This window comes from Ranitomeya imitator, chromosome 1 (genome assembly GCF_032444005.1).
Source record: "Ranitomeya imitator isolate aRanImi1 chromosome 1, aRanImi1.pri, whole genome shotgun sequence".
Classification (NCBI taxonomy): domain Eukaryota; kingdom Metazoa; phylum Chordata; class Amphibia; order Anura; family Dendrobatidae; genus Ranitomeya; species Ranitomeya imitator.
The window spans coordinates 1,114,812,020-1,114,831,136 of record NC_091282.1 but is presented as its reverse complement, the minus strand read 5'-3'; the positions used below and the strand labels follow the sequence as shown (position 1 = coordinate 1,114,831,136).

Below are 19,117 nucleotides of genomic sequence, written 5' to 3'. Positions count from 1 at the left end.
CCTTGATGCGGTAGGCCTCCTGAATGGTGGCTCGTATCCATCTGGCTAAGGTCGACCTAGAAGCTGCGAGTCCCTTTCTATGACCCACCGGAAGGACGAACAGGACATCCGTCTTTCGAAAAGAAGCGGTCCGAGAAACGTATCTTCTCAGAGCTCTCACCAAATCCAGAGTATGGAGAGCTTTTTCCACACGGTGTGTTGGCGCAGGACAAAAAGAAGGCAAGACAATGTCATCATTGATGTGGAATAAGGAAACTACTTTTGGCAGAAAGGAAGGTGCTGGTCTCAGCACCATCTTATCCTGATGAAATTGAAGAAACGGCGCCTGACAGGACAAGGCCGCCAATTCCGATACCTGCCTAATGGAAGTTATAGCTACCAGAAACAAAACCTTCCAAGAAAGGTACGTTAAAGAGACGTCTTGGTGGGGCTCAAATGGAGCTTCCTGAAGAGCACTCAAGACCAAGTTAAGGTCCCAAGCCTCTAGCGGAGCTCTGTAAGGAGGGACTATGTGAGAGACTCCCTGCAGAAAGGTTTCTACTTTCAAATTGGTAGCGATCCTGCGCTGGAAAAGAACCGATATGGCTGATATTTGCCTTCTAAGAGTACTTGGTGCGAGACCTGAGTCTAGACCAGATTGGAGAAAAGCTAGAACATTAGGAATGGAGAACCGTAGAGGAGGAAGACCCTGCTTCCTACACCATGAGAGAAAGACCTTCCAAGTGTGGTGATAAATGCACGCTGAAACTGACTTTCGAGCATTAATCATAGTGGAAGCTACCTTTTGAGAAAAACCGGCCTGGGTCAGAATCCAAGATTCAATGGCCAAGCCGTCAAACGCAGGGCCTCTAAGTTCTGGTGGAATATCGGCCCTTGCGACAAAAGATCTGGCTGCATTGGTAGCTGCCAAGGAACCCCAGCGATCAGCTGAACTAGGTCTGCATACCATGACCTCCGAGGTCAATCTGGGGCGACTAGAATTGCTGGAACTCCCTCTGTCTTGATCTTCCTGACTACTTTTAGGAGCAGCGCCAGAGGGGGAAACAGATATGGGAGATGAAATTGGTTCCAAGATAGGACTAGTGCGTCTACGGCAATTGCTCTTGGATCTCGATACCGGGCGACGAACCTGGGAACCTTGGCATTCAACCCGGAGGCCATTAGATCCACGTCTGGGGTTCCCCAGCATTGGCATATCTGCCAAAAAACGTCAGGGTGAAGAGACCATTCCCCGGACGCAAGACCTTGATGGCTCAGAAAGTCCGCTGCCCAGTTCTCCTTGCCCGGGATGTGAACTGCCGAGATCACGGAATGATTGTTCTCGGCCCAGCGGAGGACTTGCCCTACCTCGCGCATGGCTGACCTGCTGTGGGTGCCCCCCTGATGATTTACGTAGGCCACAGCCGTGGCATTGTCCAATTGGATCCAGACCGGGCGACCCGCCAAAAGATGGTGAAAGTCCTGCAGAGCCAGCCAAATTGCCCTTATCTCTAACAGATTGATTGAAAGAGCTGATTCCCTTGGAGACCAACAACCCTGTGCTGTGTGTTGATGAAACACTGCTCCCCAACCGAGAAGACTGGCGTCTGTAGAGACTACCAGCCAATGAACTGGAGGAAAGGCTTTCCCCTGCTGCAGAGAGGCACTCCTTATCCACCATATCAGGGATTGCCTGACCCGTGGAGACAGACGACACCTGAGATTGAGAGACAAAGGACTCCTGTCCCAGGCTGACAGAAGTGCCTGTTGGAGTGGGCGAAGATGGAATTGGGCGAATGGAACTGCTTCTATAGCCGCCACCATCCTTCCCAAGACCTTCATGCAGAATCAGATTGAGTGGAAACTCGGCCGCCGAAAGATTTTTACTTCCTGCCGGAGACAGAGTACCTTATCCTGGGGTAGAATAGTTAGACCCCGAGAGGTGTCGAAGATCATCCCTAAAAAGGAAATCTTTCGAGTTGGTACTAGGGATGACTTCTTTAAGTTGACCAGCCACCCTAGGCGGGCTAGAGTGTCCAAAGTGATGTTGATGTTGTCCTTGCATGCCTGAAAAGTTGGCCCTTTGACTAAGAGATCGTCTAAGTATGGCAGAATGACTATGCCCCGAGAGTGCAGGATGGACACCACTGTTGCCATCACCTTCGTGAACACTCTGGGAGCAGTGGCGAGACCGAAAGGTAATGCTGTGAATTGGAAGTGTCGTTCGCCTATGGAAAAACGTAGAAATCTTTGATGTGGAATAATATCTATGGAAGCTAGGAATTCTCCCTTTTCCATAGCCGCAATGGCCGAGCGGAGAGACTCCATACGGAAATGACGAGTGCTGACGAATTTGTTTCAAACATTTTAGGTCCAGAATGGGTCTTACAGCCCCATCCTTTTTGGGAACCGTAAACAGATTTGAATAGAATCCTTGGAACCTTTCTTCCTTTGGAACAGTGACAATGAACCCGTTGGACTGAAGCGACTCGACTGCTCTGAATAAAGCACTTAGACGGGATTTTGAACTGGTAAGACTGGACGGAAAAAAACGGCCTGGAGGAATAGAGATAAACTCTATTTTGTACCCTGAAACCACCAGTTCTCTTACCCATCTGTCGTGAACGACTGACAGCCAGGACTGATGGAACAGTAGTAGGCGACCGCCTACTCTGTTGACATGAGGATGCCTCCAGTCATTTAGCCAAAGACCGAGGATATCTAGATCCCCTAGATCTTGATGGTTGATATCGCATTCTTGCCAATGGATTGGCCCTATATGAGACCTGGTGCTCCCTGTCTTGGTTGGACCGACTTGGAAGACCTGAGCTTGGCGCTGCAGACCACCGGGTGTTACGAAAGGACTTAAATCTTGCTTGAAATTGGCGACGAAAAGGTTGCTTAACCTTTTGTTGTGGAAGGAAATTACTCTTTCCTCCTGTGGTATCAGAAATGAGTTGATCCAATTTCGCACCAAATAGTCGGCCACCTTGATAAGGAAGGGATGTAAGGGACTTTTTTGAAGTAGAGTCCGCCCGCCAATTTCTCAGCCATAGAGCCCTTCTGATAGCAATAGCATTTGCAGCTGCCAATGCTGAACAATTTGCCGCATCCAAGGATGCATTAATTAGATAATTCCCAGCTAAATATATCTGATTTGACATCTAACATAGTAACATAGTAACATAGTTAGTAAGGCCGAAAAAAGACATTTGTCCATCCAGTTCAGCCTATATTCCATCATAATAAATACCCAGATCTACGTCCTTCTACAGAACCTAATAATTGTATGATACAATATTGTTCTGCTCCAGGAAGACATCCAGGCCTCTCTTGAACCCCTCGACTGAGTTCGCCATCACCACCTCCTCAGGCAAGCAATTCCAGATTCTCACTGCCCTAACAGTAAAGAATCCTTTTCTATGTTGGTGGAAAAACCTTCTCTCCTCCAGACGCAAAGAATGCCCCCTTGTGCCCGTCACCTTCCTTGGTATAAACAGATCCTCAGCGAGATATTTGTATTGTCCCCTTATATACTTATACATGGTTATTAGATCGCCCCTCAGTCGTCTTTTTTCTAGACTAAATAATCCTAATTTGGCTAATCTATCTGGGTATTGTAGTTCTCCCATCCCCTTTATTAATTTTGTTGCCCTCCTTTGTACTCTCTCTAGTTCCATTATATCCTTCCTGAGCACCGGTGACCAAAACTGGACACAGTACTCCATGTGCGGTCTAACTAGGGATTTGTACAGAGGCAGTATAATGCTCTCATCATGTGTATCCAGACCTCTTTTAATGCACCCCATGATCCTGTTTGCCTTGGCAGCTGCTGCCTGGCACTGGCTGCTCCAGGTAAGTTTATCATTAACTAGGATCCCCAAGTCCTTCTCCCTGTCAGATTTACCCAGTGGTTTCCCGTTCAGTGTGTAATGGTGATATTGATTCCCTCTTCCCATGTGTATAACCTTACATTTATCATTGTTAAACCTCATCTGCCACCTTTCAGCCCAAGTTTCCAACTTATCCAGATCCATCTGTAGCAGAATACTATCTTCTCTTGTATTAACTGCTTTACATAGTTTTGTATCATCTGCAAATATCGATATTTTACTGTGTAAACCTTCTACCAGATCATTAATGAATTACTTCTATAGGAAACTCCCTATCCTGAAGAGTCTTAGTTACGGACTCTGACCAAGCTATCATAGCTTTGGCAACCCATGTCGCCGCAAAAGACGGCGCGAGGGCTGAACCTGAAGCCTCAAACACAGACCGGGCTAGACTCTCTATGAGCCAATCAGTCGGGTCCTTAATAGCAGACCCATTGGGTAGAGACAGCAGCGTGTTAGAGGCCAAACGGGACACGGGGGGATCCACTGAAGGGGATTCTGCCCACTTTTTACAAAGCTCTGGTGCGAAAGGATACCTTGCACCTAGGGCCTTCTGGCCTAAGAAACGTTTATCCGGTCGCTCCATGTGGTGTTGAACTAAATCCTCAAACTCAGGATGAGTAAAAAACACCTTATGAGGTTGCTTGAACTTCTTAAAAGACACTTTATGACCTGAAGGTAAGGTGGCTACATCCTCTACTCCCAAAGATTGGTTAACGGCCTCAATCAGACTGTCAACTGATTCCTGATAATCAGGAGCCTCTAAATCAAAAGACCCTTCTGAGTCATAGTCCGAACCATGTTCACTCACTCCCACAGGAGAGGGAGACCGAGAGACGGAATTCAAAGATGCTGATGCACCCGACGGACCGGGAGACGCTGTGTGGGTTCTTTTCCCCCGCGTCTGCCTAGAGGGAGCACGGCCCCTGCAGGCCGGAGGATCCTGAGAATCTGAGGATTTTTCTGAAACAAGTGGATGAATGTCCCTGACAGGGGCTTGAAGGGACTCAACCGCCTTTGTTAGAGACGCCATAGATTGCGTTAAGGATATGACCCACTCAGGGGGTGATACCGCAGACTCAGGCACAGGTACACCCGGCAGGGTAACAGGCGGGGTAGCAGGCGGGGGCTCCTGAGCACGTTCAGAATCGCAAGCTTCACAGAGATGGTTAATTTGCGCATGCGGAAAAGAAGCCCAACAGGAAATACATGAGATATACAGGACTGTATGAGCCTTAGTCCTTCTAGACATGATGACTATTGCTGCTGCTGCTGCTATGAACCGTACCCCTTATGAGCTACTAGGTCTAGAGCAAAAGCTGCTGTCAGGCTGGGGGAAGTAGCACTCACCCCAGTCCTGTGTCCCCGTAGGTTCTGAACGCAACACTGAACCATGTTCTGAGCAGAAAACCTCCCTTATGTAGATTACAGGGCGGATGTGCCCGAAACAAGAAAAGGGGGAGGAGTTACCGGCATATGGTCTGAGAATAGGCCGAAGCAGGGGACTTGATTTTTCCCCATTCCTGCGCTCTCCCAGGACAGCTGTGCACGCGCCACCAGAAGTAAACGCCGCAGAAGGAGGCGGGACTTCCGCCCATGTCCCTGCAGGAAACTACAGAAACCATAATGCAACGGGCCGCCGGAGGAAGTTGATAGGGGTGAGACTTCCACCCGCGTCTTTGCTATGGGGGAATATCTGGAAACCAGCACCGCGCCGGGTGCAGTATGGCGTTTTATAGTAAAAGACCGCGCGATGAAGCAGGAGCCCCCTTCCCCGGCGGCCTCTAGACAACACATAAGGTTAGACAAAAAAGAGGCATATATAAATTCATATGTAAATCCATATATATAATTATATATATATATATGGAAAGACAGTGCAGGCACCCTAACTCCTTACACCCTTCAGAAGGTGAGGAGAGGGACCGTCTGCCTCCTTTAAGCACCATAGTCAAATGCATTGGTGATGAAGTGGAGGCTGCACAGACAAAGAATACATGCCTGTACAACCTAGGGTTTCGTTACCTCAGGGTGGTCAGGTTTTTAAGTCCGGCAAACAAGGTCCCACGTTGCGGGAGAGGATACGTGGAGGCGACACTCCACGTGCTCGCCCGTTGTTGGTTTGGGGAGATCGGACCCCTTCAAAAAGGTCCGTCGCCCCTGTCTTATCTTCATAAAAAATGCATCTGGGGAAACCCAGAGATGTGCCTCCTACGGACACTAAGCATAAACTGGAGCTGTCAGGGCCAGTGTCAAGGTGTATACTATGGAGGAGGAGCTAACTTTTTTTATGTCTACTTAGTGTCAGCCTCCTGGCGGCAGTAGCATACACCCACAGTCCTGTGTCCCCAATGAGACGATGGAGAAAGGGGAAGCCATATTAGTGGGGCAACCATTTTAGGTACCCACTGGTTAGGTTACAAAGCTTAGTGGTACCTGGTGGAGATGGAAGTTGAGGCCTTGCTCCAATGCTTGAGGGATGCGGCAGGCACATAACGAACGGAATGGCTGCAGGCTGCAGGCGGCAGGAGCTTCTCAGGCTCCATCAGATGGCAGACGGAGTGGAGATCCAGGCCTCCGGTGTGCCTGATTCCAGATGCCACCCCACGGGTCCGGTGCCGAGAAAGGAGCCCCTCCGGGGACCCTCCGGTTTCTGCCGCAGGCCAGTGGCACCTCGTCAGATGGCTGGGAGGAATCCAACGAGACGGTGGGGCCTGTAGCAGGGGGAGGCGTCGGCCTCCCTCACGTCGGTGAGTGAACAGCAGAGGATGTCGGGGCCCGAGCCAGCGGGCACCTGCGCGGCAAAAGGGCCTGCTCTGCGGAGAGGCAAGCGGGAATCACGGAGGCGGGGGCCTTATCGGGCAGCCCCTCAGCATAGGGAAAACAGTGGGCAGCAGCTGGCCGGCTCAGGTTTCAGCGCGTTGTCAGCGGCAGCACAGGATGGAAGGCAGCAGCGGAGCTCAGGCCCAATGGGGGGTCAGCTCATATGTCCTATGTGGGATGTGGGCAGCAATCAGCTGCCTCGGTCAGCAATTCCGCACACCAGACACAGGCGCCAGGGGGATCATCCTTAGGAGAGCACAGTGTGACAGGAGTCACAGCCAGCACAGCAACAGCTTCATGGGTCCCTGGTCAGGCAGCCACAGCAGCAGCTAATGGGATCCGGCAGCCTGGCATACAGGGAGACCCTGAAACCATGGAAGGAGCAGAGGATCGATCCAGGATTGGAGCAGGACAACTTCACCAGGAGTCGGGATCTACGGCTGGTGGGTTCACAGCACCCAGGCAGCCATGTGAGAGCGAGCGTGTTTTTCCTTTCAATCCCTGCTCAGCTTCCTTTGAGGGTATGGGCCGGGAGGTGCTTTCTGGGAGAGTAAGTGGGGGCATAGGTTTAATATTGTATGGTCTTAGAAATTTAGCCATGTTGTTGGGGTCTGGGGGTGTTCAAGGGGAGGCGTCTCCGTCAGCAGCATGGTTGGGGGATTGGAGTTCATTTATGGTAGTCAGGGGCCCTGTTGGAACTGGGGGAACTTTGAGTAATTTAGTTATTGATACTAGTGGTACTCCCTCTTTGGCAGGTGGGGGTAGGGCATCCGGGGCTACATCTGTTGTGGATGACTCGGCTAGTACTAGCCAGAATGTGGGGACGGGTGGCGGAAAAGATAAAGAAGATGCGGTACATTTAGATGACACAGCGAAGGGAGAAGTTTATATATGTTTTGAGGGTCCATTGGGGGCTTATTTAAAACAAGAGGTGAGAGAAAAAATATGGAAAGGGGAATATATACTGTAAAGATATTTTCTTTGTTACCATTAGAGTGTTTTAATCTTGATAGGGTTAGGAGGGAGGATTCTAAGAAGGAAGAGGAGGAGAGGAGGTATCGATTAATCCCTAGAACTTTCTCTAATTGGTTACAAGCGTTCGCCATTCTGGGGAGAAGGCCCCTGAAAATTGTTCAGGTCTTTTTTGTTATATGGACGCCATAGGTGAGGCTTACAGGGTTTATGGGGGGTCAGGGCTGGTTGAGATATGATGAACAGTTTCGTAAGAGCAAGGCAGTTCGGTCCAGTATTAGGTGGAATCACAAGGATATAGCATTGTGGATAAGGGGTGATGGTTCCATCTAGGGCAGGTCAAGGCGGTCAGCCTCTTTAAGGGGGCACTGGGGGGTTCAGGACAGTCAGGACACTCAGTGGCGATGCAAAAAGGACTGTGTTTTGCATTCAATGAGGGAAACTGTAGATTTGGGAGAAAATGTAAATTCAAACATGAATGTTCAGTTTGTGGGGGTACACAAGGGGCCGCAAAATGTTTCAGAGAGGGCAGGCAGAAGGGAGGAGAAACGATTGAAAAAAGGGGAGACCCCGGTGCAACTGGACAAGATGAAGGTATATCTAAATAGGTACCCTGACGTGGCAGAGGCGTTTTGTTGAAGGATGGGTTTAAGGAGGGTTTTAGAATTCCATTTGTTGAACAAGAAGTTAGGTTGTCAAAAAAGAATTTAAAGTCAGCTTTGCAGTTTCCGGATGTGGATTCAGAAAAGTTGCAAAAGGAGGTCACCTTGGGTAGGATGGCTGGTCCGTTCGCAGTGGCTCCTCTCAGTAATTTGAGGGTATCGCCACTTGGTGTAGTTCCAAAAAAGAGCCCAATAAGTTTAGACTTATTCATCATTTATCGTTTCCAATAGGGTCGTCGGTAAATTATGGGATCGACACCCAGTTGTGTTCGGTCTTGCATACGTCGTTTGATGCAGCCATGGATTGGCTCAGGTTATGCGGAAAAGGGGCATTGCTAGCAAAAACGGACATTGAAGCTGCATTTCATTTGTTGCCTGTGCATCCGTAGAGCATGCATTTGTTAGGTTGTTTTTGGGATGGGGGATTTTTTGTGGATCATTGTCTCCCTATGGGATGTTCTCTTTCGTGTGCTTATTTAAAAACCTTTAGTACATTTTTGGAGTGGGTGTTTAAGGACGTATCTAGTTTGAATTCTTGTATCGATTATCTTGATGACTTCTTATTTATTGGTCCGGCTCAGGCAGCTGATTGTTCAATTTTACTGCATACAATGGAGAGAATGATAAAAAGTTTGGTATTCCATTAACGGCTGAGAAGACAGTTGGGCCAGTTGTGTCATTGACTTTTTTAGGAATCAAGATTGACAGGTTGGCGATGGAGTGTAGATTGCCTGAAGAAAAGGTGATGGCTTTGAAGGAACAGGTGGGTAAAGCGGCGAGTTCACGTAAATTAACTCTGAGGGAGTTACAGTCTTTGTTAGGCAAGCTGAATTTTGCTTGCTGGATTTTGCCGATGGGGCGTGCTTTTTGTCGGCGACTATCTTTGGCAATGACGGGGGTGAAATCCCCTACGCATTTTATCAGACTTAAAAAAGATATGAGAGAAGATCTAAGGATGTGGGCACGTTTTCTGGAGGAGTATAACTGTCGTTCCATTTGGATTCAGCCAGTCGTGGATGCTGATGCTCTGGGCTTTTTCATCAGTGTGGATGAAAAGCGTGGTTTTGGTCTCTACTTTCAAGGTAATTGGATGGTTGTGAATTGGCCTCGGGCATGGCTAGATTTGGGTTTATTGGCAAACTGCATTTTACTTCTGTTGTTTCCCAGAGTGGTAGTGTTGTCCCAGTAAGGGGAAATGGTACAAAACAGAAAGATCCGTTTTCTTTGCGAGCATACGGGTGCGGTGATGGCAATAAATACGTTATCTGCTGCGTCGCCAGCAGTTGTAAAAGTACAGCAGCACTTGGTGTTTTTGTGTTTAAAATTTAATTTGTGGACTGTGGCGGATGTTGGGGTTGGCACGTCTAATCCTGTTGCTGATTCTCTTTTTCATTCACAGTGGGATGGGCATTCGGAGTCAGACTCGTGGGGCATGGAGTGTCCAGCGGAATTATGGAAACTGCCCTGCCGGCTGTAAAGGAATTGTTTTCTAGGTCACTGTCGGACAGGTCTTGGAAGCAGTATGGCCAAGCTTGGAGCATGTGCGAAGTTTGGAGGGCATCATTAAGTGCAGATCTTGAGGATGAGAGTAAATTGTTGTTGTTAATGGGTTATGGCTGGGAATCAGGTTTGTCTGTGTCAAAGTTGGTAAGTTTTTAGCGGGTTTATCGTTTGGTTTTAAGGTGAGAGGCACTAAAGACGTAACCAAATCATTTTTAGTTCGGCAAGTGGCTAGGGGCATGAAAAGGGGGCGGAAGGCAGTGGATGGTTTGCGGCCAGTTTCATATGAAGTATTATTAGTGATTTTGCAACTAGCAGGTATATGTTCTTCCATATGGGAAATTGACTTGTTTAGCGCAGCTTTTGCGTTGGCGTTCTTCGGGGCTTTTCTTTTAGGGGAGCTAATTAGTCCATCAAGGTCTAAAAGAGGAGGCCTGTTGAGGGAAGATGTGGACGTCTATGTTGAAAAGGTTGTGGTGTTCCTTCGCTCCTCTAAAACAGATGTGAATGGTAAAGGTTATAGAGTGGTATTGTTTGGGGTTCGTGGTTCCCCTTTGTGTCCGGTGGTTTGCGTGAGTAACTTTATGAAGCACGGTGGGTCATTAAGGGAACCCTTGCTGGTATATGAGGACAGCTCTTTTCTGTCTCGATTCCAGTTTATAGCGATATTCAGATGTTGTTTGGAATCAAGGGGCATCCCAGCTGCAGATTATAGCAGCCATTCGTTCAGGATTGGGGCAGCGATAGAGGCTGCTAGATTGGGATTGAGTGAGGAGGATGTGAAGAGGATTGGGTGTTGGGAATCAGAGAGATTTCGGTCATATGTTCGTCCAAACCTGGTTTGAGATTTAGCGTTATGTTTTTTCTAATTTGCAGTCTTAAATAGGGTTTTGTTTTTTCTTTTTCTATTACAGAGCATTATCAACGGCTAATTTGGATAATGAGACACTCGTTCGTCTTCTGGGCTGCATTGAGGGCAGCAGTGCGCCAAGCTGGGCGACAATTGAGTTTTCCTCGGGAATCAGCAACCCTGTGGTGGATTGGTAAAAGAGGGATGGTTTGGGGGCAATTCTTACCTGAATGTCATCATTTTGTTCGATTGGACCGGGTTCCTGATATAGTTGCTATACATTTAGGAGGGAATGATCTAGGTAAGAGGCCCTATAGAGAGTTAATAATAGACATTAAGTTTGATATGTTGAGGCTGTAGGCGATGTTTCCAAAAGTTGTGGTGATTTGGTGTGATATTGTTTCCGCGGAAGGTCTGGCGAGGAGCGAGATCGGTGATAGAGGTTAATAAAGCAAGGATTAAAGTGAATAAGGCGGTTTTTCATTTTATGGGGAGGAATGGTGTAGTGGTCATACGTCATGTGAATTTGGAATCCGGTGAGGGAGGTTTTTGGAGAGCGGATGGCGTCCATTTAAACGCGGTAAGCATGGATATGTGGTGTTTGGCCATACAAGAAGGCAGCGAAACAGCTTTAAAAGTATGGAGGAACATAAATGTTTGAGGGGTCAAAACATATATGTTGGTGGAGTGGGGGGGAAGGTCCTCAAAGTTGGTGGAAATGAAAATGGTGGATTGGTGGGGGGGATCTCACGAGGTCCTGGACTCCCCTAGGTTAATTTTGGATGGACGGGGTCTGTTCAATCCTATGGAAGGGTTAATCAAGGGACCAGTGTATGGGTCAGTGGTTTGGCCAGGTTGGTTATCTGCCCCCGAGCTGGTGTATGGCGGCTGCGTGTAAGACTTGACCTGCGGCCATGGTGGATTTTTGGATATTTTGGCTTGTGTTTTTTGGGCTTCGAGGACCATCCCTTTTTGGACTTTATTGTTAAACTGTTTTAATAAATGTTAATAAAAGGCTGCTGTGGCCTTTTAATCCAACTTAAGTTGTAGTGTTTTATTTGGGGATGGTCACTGTAACAAGTATTTTGGGGGTCGTGTGCAGAGAAGCGTTAAGAAAAATGAAATAACATCTGAAGCCACTATGAGTCATGGATACCCTTCTGTCAAGAGAGGCCGTACTAGGCTATCGGCCCCTTTAAGGGAGGCCGACATGACAAGGAGACATTGGAATACAGAAGCAGATAAGGTTGGTAAGAAATTAAGGGGTTAATGGCATTTTGAGATAGGTTGGAGTGATGAGGTCACGGGGGGAGGGGGCAGAGGCGGGTTTAAGGGGACAGTATAAAGAGGGGAAGCCATATTAGTGGGGCAACCATTTTAGGTACCCACCGGTTAAGAAAAATGAAGTAGCATCTGAAGCCACTATGAGTCACGGATACCCTTCTGTCAAGACGTTATTACCTTTCCTGAACATAGGTGACACTGACAACTTTTTGCAACTGGAATATAGCTTTAAAGAAGTTATCCCATATTTAAACATTGATGACCAATGTTTGGTATAGGTCATCAATATATGATTTTTTGGGAGTACAACACCCGGCACCCCTGGCGTTCAGCTGTTCCTGGTGTTGGCGGCCTGAGATGCTCAGTTATGGAGGTGGACAGCGCAGCTCCATCGACTATAGTGGCCGCGGACGGGTACTTCCCCTCTACCTTTCCTAACTTTTCCTTCCACATTCTTTTCCTCTTGCACTAACCCTTTTTTCTCTGTTGATTCTTCTTTGGATATAACTTCTTACTTGTTTAATTCAACAAGTTTTATATCACTCACTTTATTGACTATAACTATAATACCCTTCCTAAAAGCTGTTAAAAAAATCCCCCAAATACATAGTAACATAGTAACATAGTAACATAGTTAGTAAGGCCGAAAAAAGACATTTGTCCATCCAGTTCAGCCTATATTCCATCATAATAAATCCCCAGATCTACGTCCTTCTACAGAACCTAATAATTGTATGATACAATATTGTTCTGCTCCAGGAAGACATCCAGGCCTCTCTTGAACCCCTCGACTGAGTTCGCCATCACCACCTCCTCAGGCAAGCAATTCCAGATTCTCACTGCCCTAACAGTAAAGAATCCTCTTCTATGTTGGTGGAAAAACCTTCTCTCCTCCAGACGCAAAGAATGCCCCCTTGTGCCCGTCACCTTCCTTGGTATAAACAGATCCTCAGCGAGATATTTGTATTGTCCCCTTATATACTTATACATGGTTATTAGATCGCCCCTCAGTCGTCTTTTTTCTAGACTAAATAATCCTAATTTCGCAAATCTATCTGGGTATTGTAGTTCTCCCATCCCCTTTATTAATTTTGTTGCCCTCCTTTGTACTCTCTCTAGTTCCATTATATCCTTCCTGAGCACCGGTGCCCAAAACTGGACACAGTACTCCATGTGCGGTCTAACTAGGGATTTGTACAGAGGCAGTATAATGCTCTCATCATGTGTATCCAGACCTCTTTTAATGCACCCCATGATCCTGTTTGCCTTGGCAGCTGCTGCCTGGCACTGGCTGCTCCAGGTAAGTTTATCATTAACTAGGATCCCCAAGTCCTTCTCCCTGTCAGATTTACCCAGTGGTTTCCCATTCAGTGTGTAATGGTGATATTGATTCCTTCTTCCCATGTGTATAACCTTACATTTATCATTGTTAAACCTCATCTGCCACCTTTCAGCCCAAGTTTCCAACTTATCCAGATCCATCTGTAGCAGAATACTATCTTCTCTTGTATTAACTGCTTTACATAGTTTTGTATCACCTGCAAATATCGATATTTTACTGTGTAAACCTTCTACCAGATCATTAATGAATATGTTGAAGAGAACAGGTCCCAATACCGACCCCTGCGGTACCCCACTGGTCACAGCGACCCAGTTAGAAACTATACCATTTATAACCACCCTCTGCTTTTTATCACTAAGCCAGTTACTAACCCATTTACACACATTTTCCCCCAGACCAAGCATTCTCATTTTGTGTACCAACCTCTTGTGCGGCACGGTATCAAACGCTTTGGAAAAATCGAGATATACCACGTCCAATGACTATATATAAAAGTATATAAAAGTTGTATATAAAAGTTGAAAAGTATAATAGAAACACGTCACCACTTCTGAACGAGACGATCAGTGTTTCCTTATTAATGAAGTGTTATATTGTTCCATTAAGTGTCTTAGATGCCAAAGAATTTAAGTCTTCCCAATCTCCACCATCCCTCCCTGCACTGCTTACCATTGTTGGAAGAACAAGGAGTGTGATGATGGATACAATCTTATACGTGAAACAGGAATTCTCCATTGCGACAAATCTAGGAAGATAACACAACACTATTCAGTATATTAGTAATATATATACATCAGTGTTACTTTAATGAGAAAGTTAAATTATTTGTGAACATTTGTCAAGAAACTAGAATCTACAGTACAGACCAAAAGTTTGGACACACCTTCTCATTTAAAGATTTTTCTGTATTTTCATGACTATGAAAATTGTGCATTCACACTGAAGGCATCAAAACTATGAATTAACACATGTGGAATTATATACTTAGCAAAAAAATTCTATACTTAACAAAAAAAATTATATACTTAACAAAAAAAGTGTGAAACAACTGAAATTATGTCATATATTCTAGGTTCTTCAAAGTAGCCACCTTTTGCTTTGATGGCTGCTTTGCATTCTCTTGGCATTCTCTTGTTGAGCTTCAAGAGATAGTCACCGGATATTTTCTTCCAACAATCTTGAAGGAGCTCCCAGAGATGCTTAGCACTTGTTGGCCCTTTTGCCTTCACTCTGCGTTCCAGCTCACCCCAAACCATCTTGATTGGGTTCAGGTCTGGTGACTGTGGAGGCCAGGCAGGCCCGGATTGGTCATCTGGCAATTCTTTCAAATGCCAGAAGGGCCTGTCTGGTCATGGGCCGCCTTGTCTGCTACTTTGTGAACAAAATTGGTGTTATCAAGTCACCCATACTGTTAAGAGTTGTGATGGAGCACAAAGTTGCTGACTCCATCACTTACCCCAGCAGGCCATAGGTATCATTAGAAATATTAGTCTTGTCGTAAATCTTCCTTTCCTCCATCCAGGGTAATATTAGTAATATATCCCATCTGGTTCATGGGGACGGGGACAACATGGGCCTGTGTGATTTCAAATGCCAGGGCTGAATTTCAGTCCCAGGCCGTACCTGAGGCCAGGTCATCTGGCGTAGCACCCCATCACTCTCCTTCTTGGTCAAATAGCCCTTACACAGCCTGGAGGTGAGTATGGGGTCATTGTCCTGTTGAAAAATAAATGATTGTTCAACTACACGCAAGCCAGATGGAATAGCATGCCGCTGCAAGATACTGTGGTAGCCATGCTGGTTCAGTATGCCTTCAATTTTGAATAAATCCCCAACAGTGTCACCAGCAAAGCACCCCCACACCATCACACCTCCTCCTCCATGCTTCAAGATGGGAATCAGGCATGTAGAGTCTATCCGTTCACCTTTACTGCGTCGCACAAAGACACGGTAGTTGGAACCAAAGATCTCAAATTTGGACTCATCAGACCAAAGCACAGATTTCCACTGGTCTAATGTCTGTTCCTTGTGTTCTTTAGCCCAAACAAGTCTCTTCTGCTTGTTGCCTGTCCTTAGCAGTGGAAACAAGCATTTGATTGGCGGTCGTATCTGTTTTGAATTCTGTGGCAGAGCTCCCTCCTGTGGTCACAAGTGGTACTTCGGCTGATTCTCTCTGTGAGCTTCTGTTGGTGGAGGGAAGTGGTACTGCGGCTTCTGAGTTTCCTCCCTCAGGTGATCTGGTGAGGTCGTTAGGTGCTTCTCTACTTAACTCCACCTAATGCTTTGATCCTGGCTTCCTGTCAATGTTCCAGTGTTGGACTTGCTTTTCCCTGGATCATTCCTGTGGCCTGCTGCTCTGCATAGCTAAGTTCATCTTTGCTATTTGTTTGCTATTTTTTCTGTCCAGCTTGTCTAATTTTTTGCTGGAAGCTCTGGGACGCAAAGGGTGTACCTCCGTGCCGTTAGTTCGGTACGGAGGGTCTTTTTGCCCCTTTGCGTGGTTTTCTTTAGGGTTTTGTGTAGACCGCAAAGTTACCTTTTCTATCCTCGATCTGTTAAGAAAGTCGGGCCTCACTTTGCTGAATCTATTTCATCTCTACGTTTGTCTTTTCATCTTAACTCACAGTCATTATATGTGGGGGGCTGCCTTTTCCTTTGGGGTATTTCTCTGAGGCAAGGTAGGCTTATTTTCTATCTTCAGGCTAGTTAGTTTCTCAGGCTGTGCCGAGTTGCCTAGGCAGAGTTAGGCGCAATCCACGGCTGCCTCTAGTGTTGTTTGGAGAGGATTACGGATTGCGGTCTGCAGAGTTCCCACGTCTCAGAGCTCGTTCTATGATTTTGGGTTATTGTCAGATCACTGTATGTGCTCTGACCGCTATGTCCATTGTAGTACTGAATTGCCTTTCATAACAGTACAGGAAGCCAAAAGTACTAATGATTCTCAATAGAGGGAAAAAAGAAGTTCTGAGACCATTTTTTTTCTTTGCACTGTGTTTTGCCTTTTTTTTCCCCTAGACATTTGGGTGGTTCAGTACACAGGTGTAGCGATGGACATTAGAAGTCTGTCTTCATTTGTGGATCAGCTCTCGGCAAGAGTACAAAAGATTCAAGACACTATTGATCAGAAAGCTATGTTGGAACCAAGAATTCCTATTCCTGATTTGTTTTTTTGGAGATAGAACTAAGTTTCTGAGTTTCAAAAATAATTGTAAATTATTTCTGGCCTTGAAACCTCGCTCCTCTGGTGATCCAGTTCAACAGGTTTTGATTGTTATTTCTTTTTTGCGCGGCGACCCTCAGGACTGGGCATTTTCTCTTGCGCCAGGAGATCCTGCATTGAGTAATATCGATGCGTTTTTCCTGGCACTCGGATTGCTGTACGATGAACCTAATTCAGTGGATCAGGCAGAGAAAAATTTGCTGGCTCTTTGTCAGGGTCAGGATGAGATAGAGGTATATTGTCAGAAATTTAGAAAGTGGTCGGTGCTCACTCAATGGAATGAATCTGCGCTGGCAGCTATGTTCAGAAAGGGTCTCTCTGAAGCCCTTAAGGATGTCATGGTGGGATTTCCTATGCCTGCTGGTTTGAATGAGTCTATGTCTTTGGCCATTCAGATCGGTCGACGCTTGCGTGAGCGTAAATCTGTGCACCATTTGGCGGTATTACCTGAGCTTAAACCTGAGCCTATGCAGTGCGATAGGACTTTGACCAGAGTTAAACGGCAAGAACACAGACGTCTGAATGGGCTGTGTTTCTACTGTGGTGATTCTACTCATGCTATCTCTGATTGTCCTAAGCGCACTAAGCGGTTCGCTAGGTCTGCCACCATTGGTACGGTACAGTCAAAATTTCTTCTGTCCGTTACCTTGATCTGCTCTTTGTCATCGTATTCTGTCATGGCATTTGTGGATTCAGGCGCTACCCTGAATTTGATGGACTTGGAGTATGCTAAGCGTTGTGGGTTTCTCTTAGAGCCCTTGCAGTGTCCTATTCCATTGAGAGGAATTGATGCCACGCCTTTGGCCAAGAATAAGCCTCAATACTGGACCCAGCTGACCATGTGCATGGCTCTTGCACATCAGGAGGTTATTCGCTTTCTGGTGTTGCATAATCTGCATGATGTGGTCGTGTTGGGGTTGCCATGGCTACAAGCCCATAATCCAGTATTAGATTGGAAATCCATGTCGGTGTCCAGCTGGGGTTGTCAGGGGGTACATGGTGATGTTCCATTTCTGTCAATTTCGTCATCCACCCCTTCTGAGGTTCCAGAGTTCTTGTCTGATTACCGGGATGTATTTGAGGAGCCCAAGTCCGATGCCCTACCTCCGCATAGGGATTGTGATTGTGCTATCAATTTGATTCCTGGTAGTAAATTCCCAAAAGGTCGACTGTTTAATTTATCCGTGCCTGAGCACGCCGCTATGCGCAGTTATGTGAAGGAATCCCTGGAGAAGGGGCATATTCGCCCGTCATCGTCACCATTAGGAGCAGGGTTCTTTTTTGTAGCCAAGAAGGATGGTTCGCTGAGACCTTGTATAGATTACCGCCTTCTAAATAAGATCACGGTTAAATTTCAGTACCCCTTGCCATTGTTATCTGATTTGTTTGCTCGGATTAAGGGGGCTAGTTGGTTCACCAAGATAGATCTTCGTGGTGCGTATAATCTGGTGCGAATCAGGCGAGGAGATGAATGGAAAACTGCATTTAATACGCCCGAGGGTCATTTTGAGTATCTAGTGATGCCATTCGGACTTGCCAATGCTCCATCAGTGTTTCAGTCCTTTATGCATGACATCTTCAGAGAGTACCTGGATAAATTCCTGATTTTGTACTTGGATGACATTTTGATCTTCTCAGATGATTGGGAGTCTCATGTGAAGCAGGTCAGAACAGTTTTTCAGGTCCTGCGTGCTAATTCTTTGTTTGTGAAGGGATCAAAGTGTCTCTTTGGTGTGCAGAAGGTTTCATTTTTGGGGTTCATCTTTTCCCCTTCTACTATCGAGATGGATCCTGTTAAGGTCCAAGCCATCCATGATTGGACTCAGCCGACATCTCTGAAAAGTCTGCAAAAGTTCCTGGGCTTTGCTAATTTTTATCGTCGCTTCATCTGCAATTTTTCTAGTATTGCCAAACCATTGACCGATTTGACCATGAAGGGTGCTGATTTGGTCAATTGGTCTTCTGCTGCTGTGGAAGCTTTTCAAGACTTGAAGTGTCGTTTTTCTTCTGCCCCTGTGTTGTGTCAACCAGATGTTTCTCTTCCGTTCCAGGTCGAGGTTGATGCTTCTGAGATTGGAGCAGGGGCTGTTTTGTCGCAGAGAGGTTCTGATTGCTCAGTGATGAAACCATGCGCTTTTTTTTCCAGGAAGTTTTCGCCTGCTGAGCGAAATTATGATGTGGGCAACCGAGAGTTGCTGGCCATGAAGTGGGCATTCGAGGAGTGGCGTCATTGGCTTGAAGGAGCTAAGCATCGCGTGGTGGTATTGACTGATCATAAGAACTTGACTTATCTTGAGTCTGCTAAGCAGTTGAATCCTAGACAGGCTCGTTGGTCGCTGTTTTTTGCCCGTTTTGACTATGTGATTTCGTATCTTCCGGGCTCTAAAAATGTGAAGGCGGATGCTCTGTCTAGGAGTTTTGTGCCCGACTCTCCGGGTTTGTCTGAGCCGGCGGGTATCCTCAAGGAAGGAGTAATTGTGTCTGCCATCTCCCCTGATTTGCGGCGGGTGCTGCAAAAATTTCAGGCTAATAAACCTGATCGTTGTCCAGCGGAGAGACTGTTTGTCCCTGATAGGTGGACCAATAAAGTTA

The 19,117-nt window shown here is 46.5% G+C and overlaps 1 protein-coding gene across 11 annotated transcripts in view; it reads right to left on the bottom strand.

Annotated features, from left to right (window-relative positions):
• The window catches only part of FGL1 (fibrinogen like 1), a 165,347-nt gene that overhangs the window by 74,369 nt on the left and 71,861 nt on the right, over positions 1-19,117 (bottom strand). For 10 of the 11 annotated variants that reach the window (XM_069744390.1, XM_069744391.1, XM_069744383.1 and 7 more), the window contains one exon: positions 13,975-14,050. In XM_069744390.1, coding sequence (XP_069600491.1) covers positions 13,975-14,050 — 76 coding nt within the window. Of the gene's footprint in view, positions 1-13,974; positions 14,052-19,117 lie in introns of all 11 variants that reach the window. The other variant, XM_069744385.1, reaches the window with a different exon arrangement.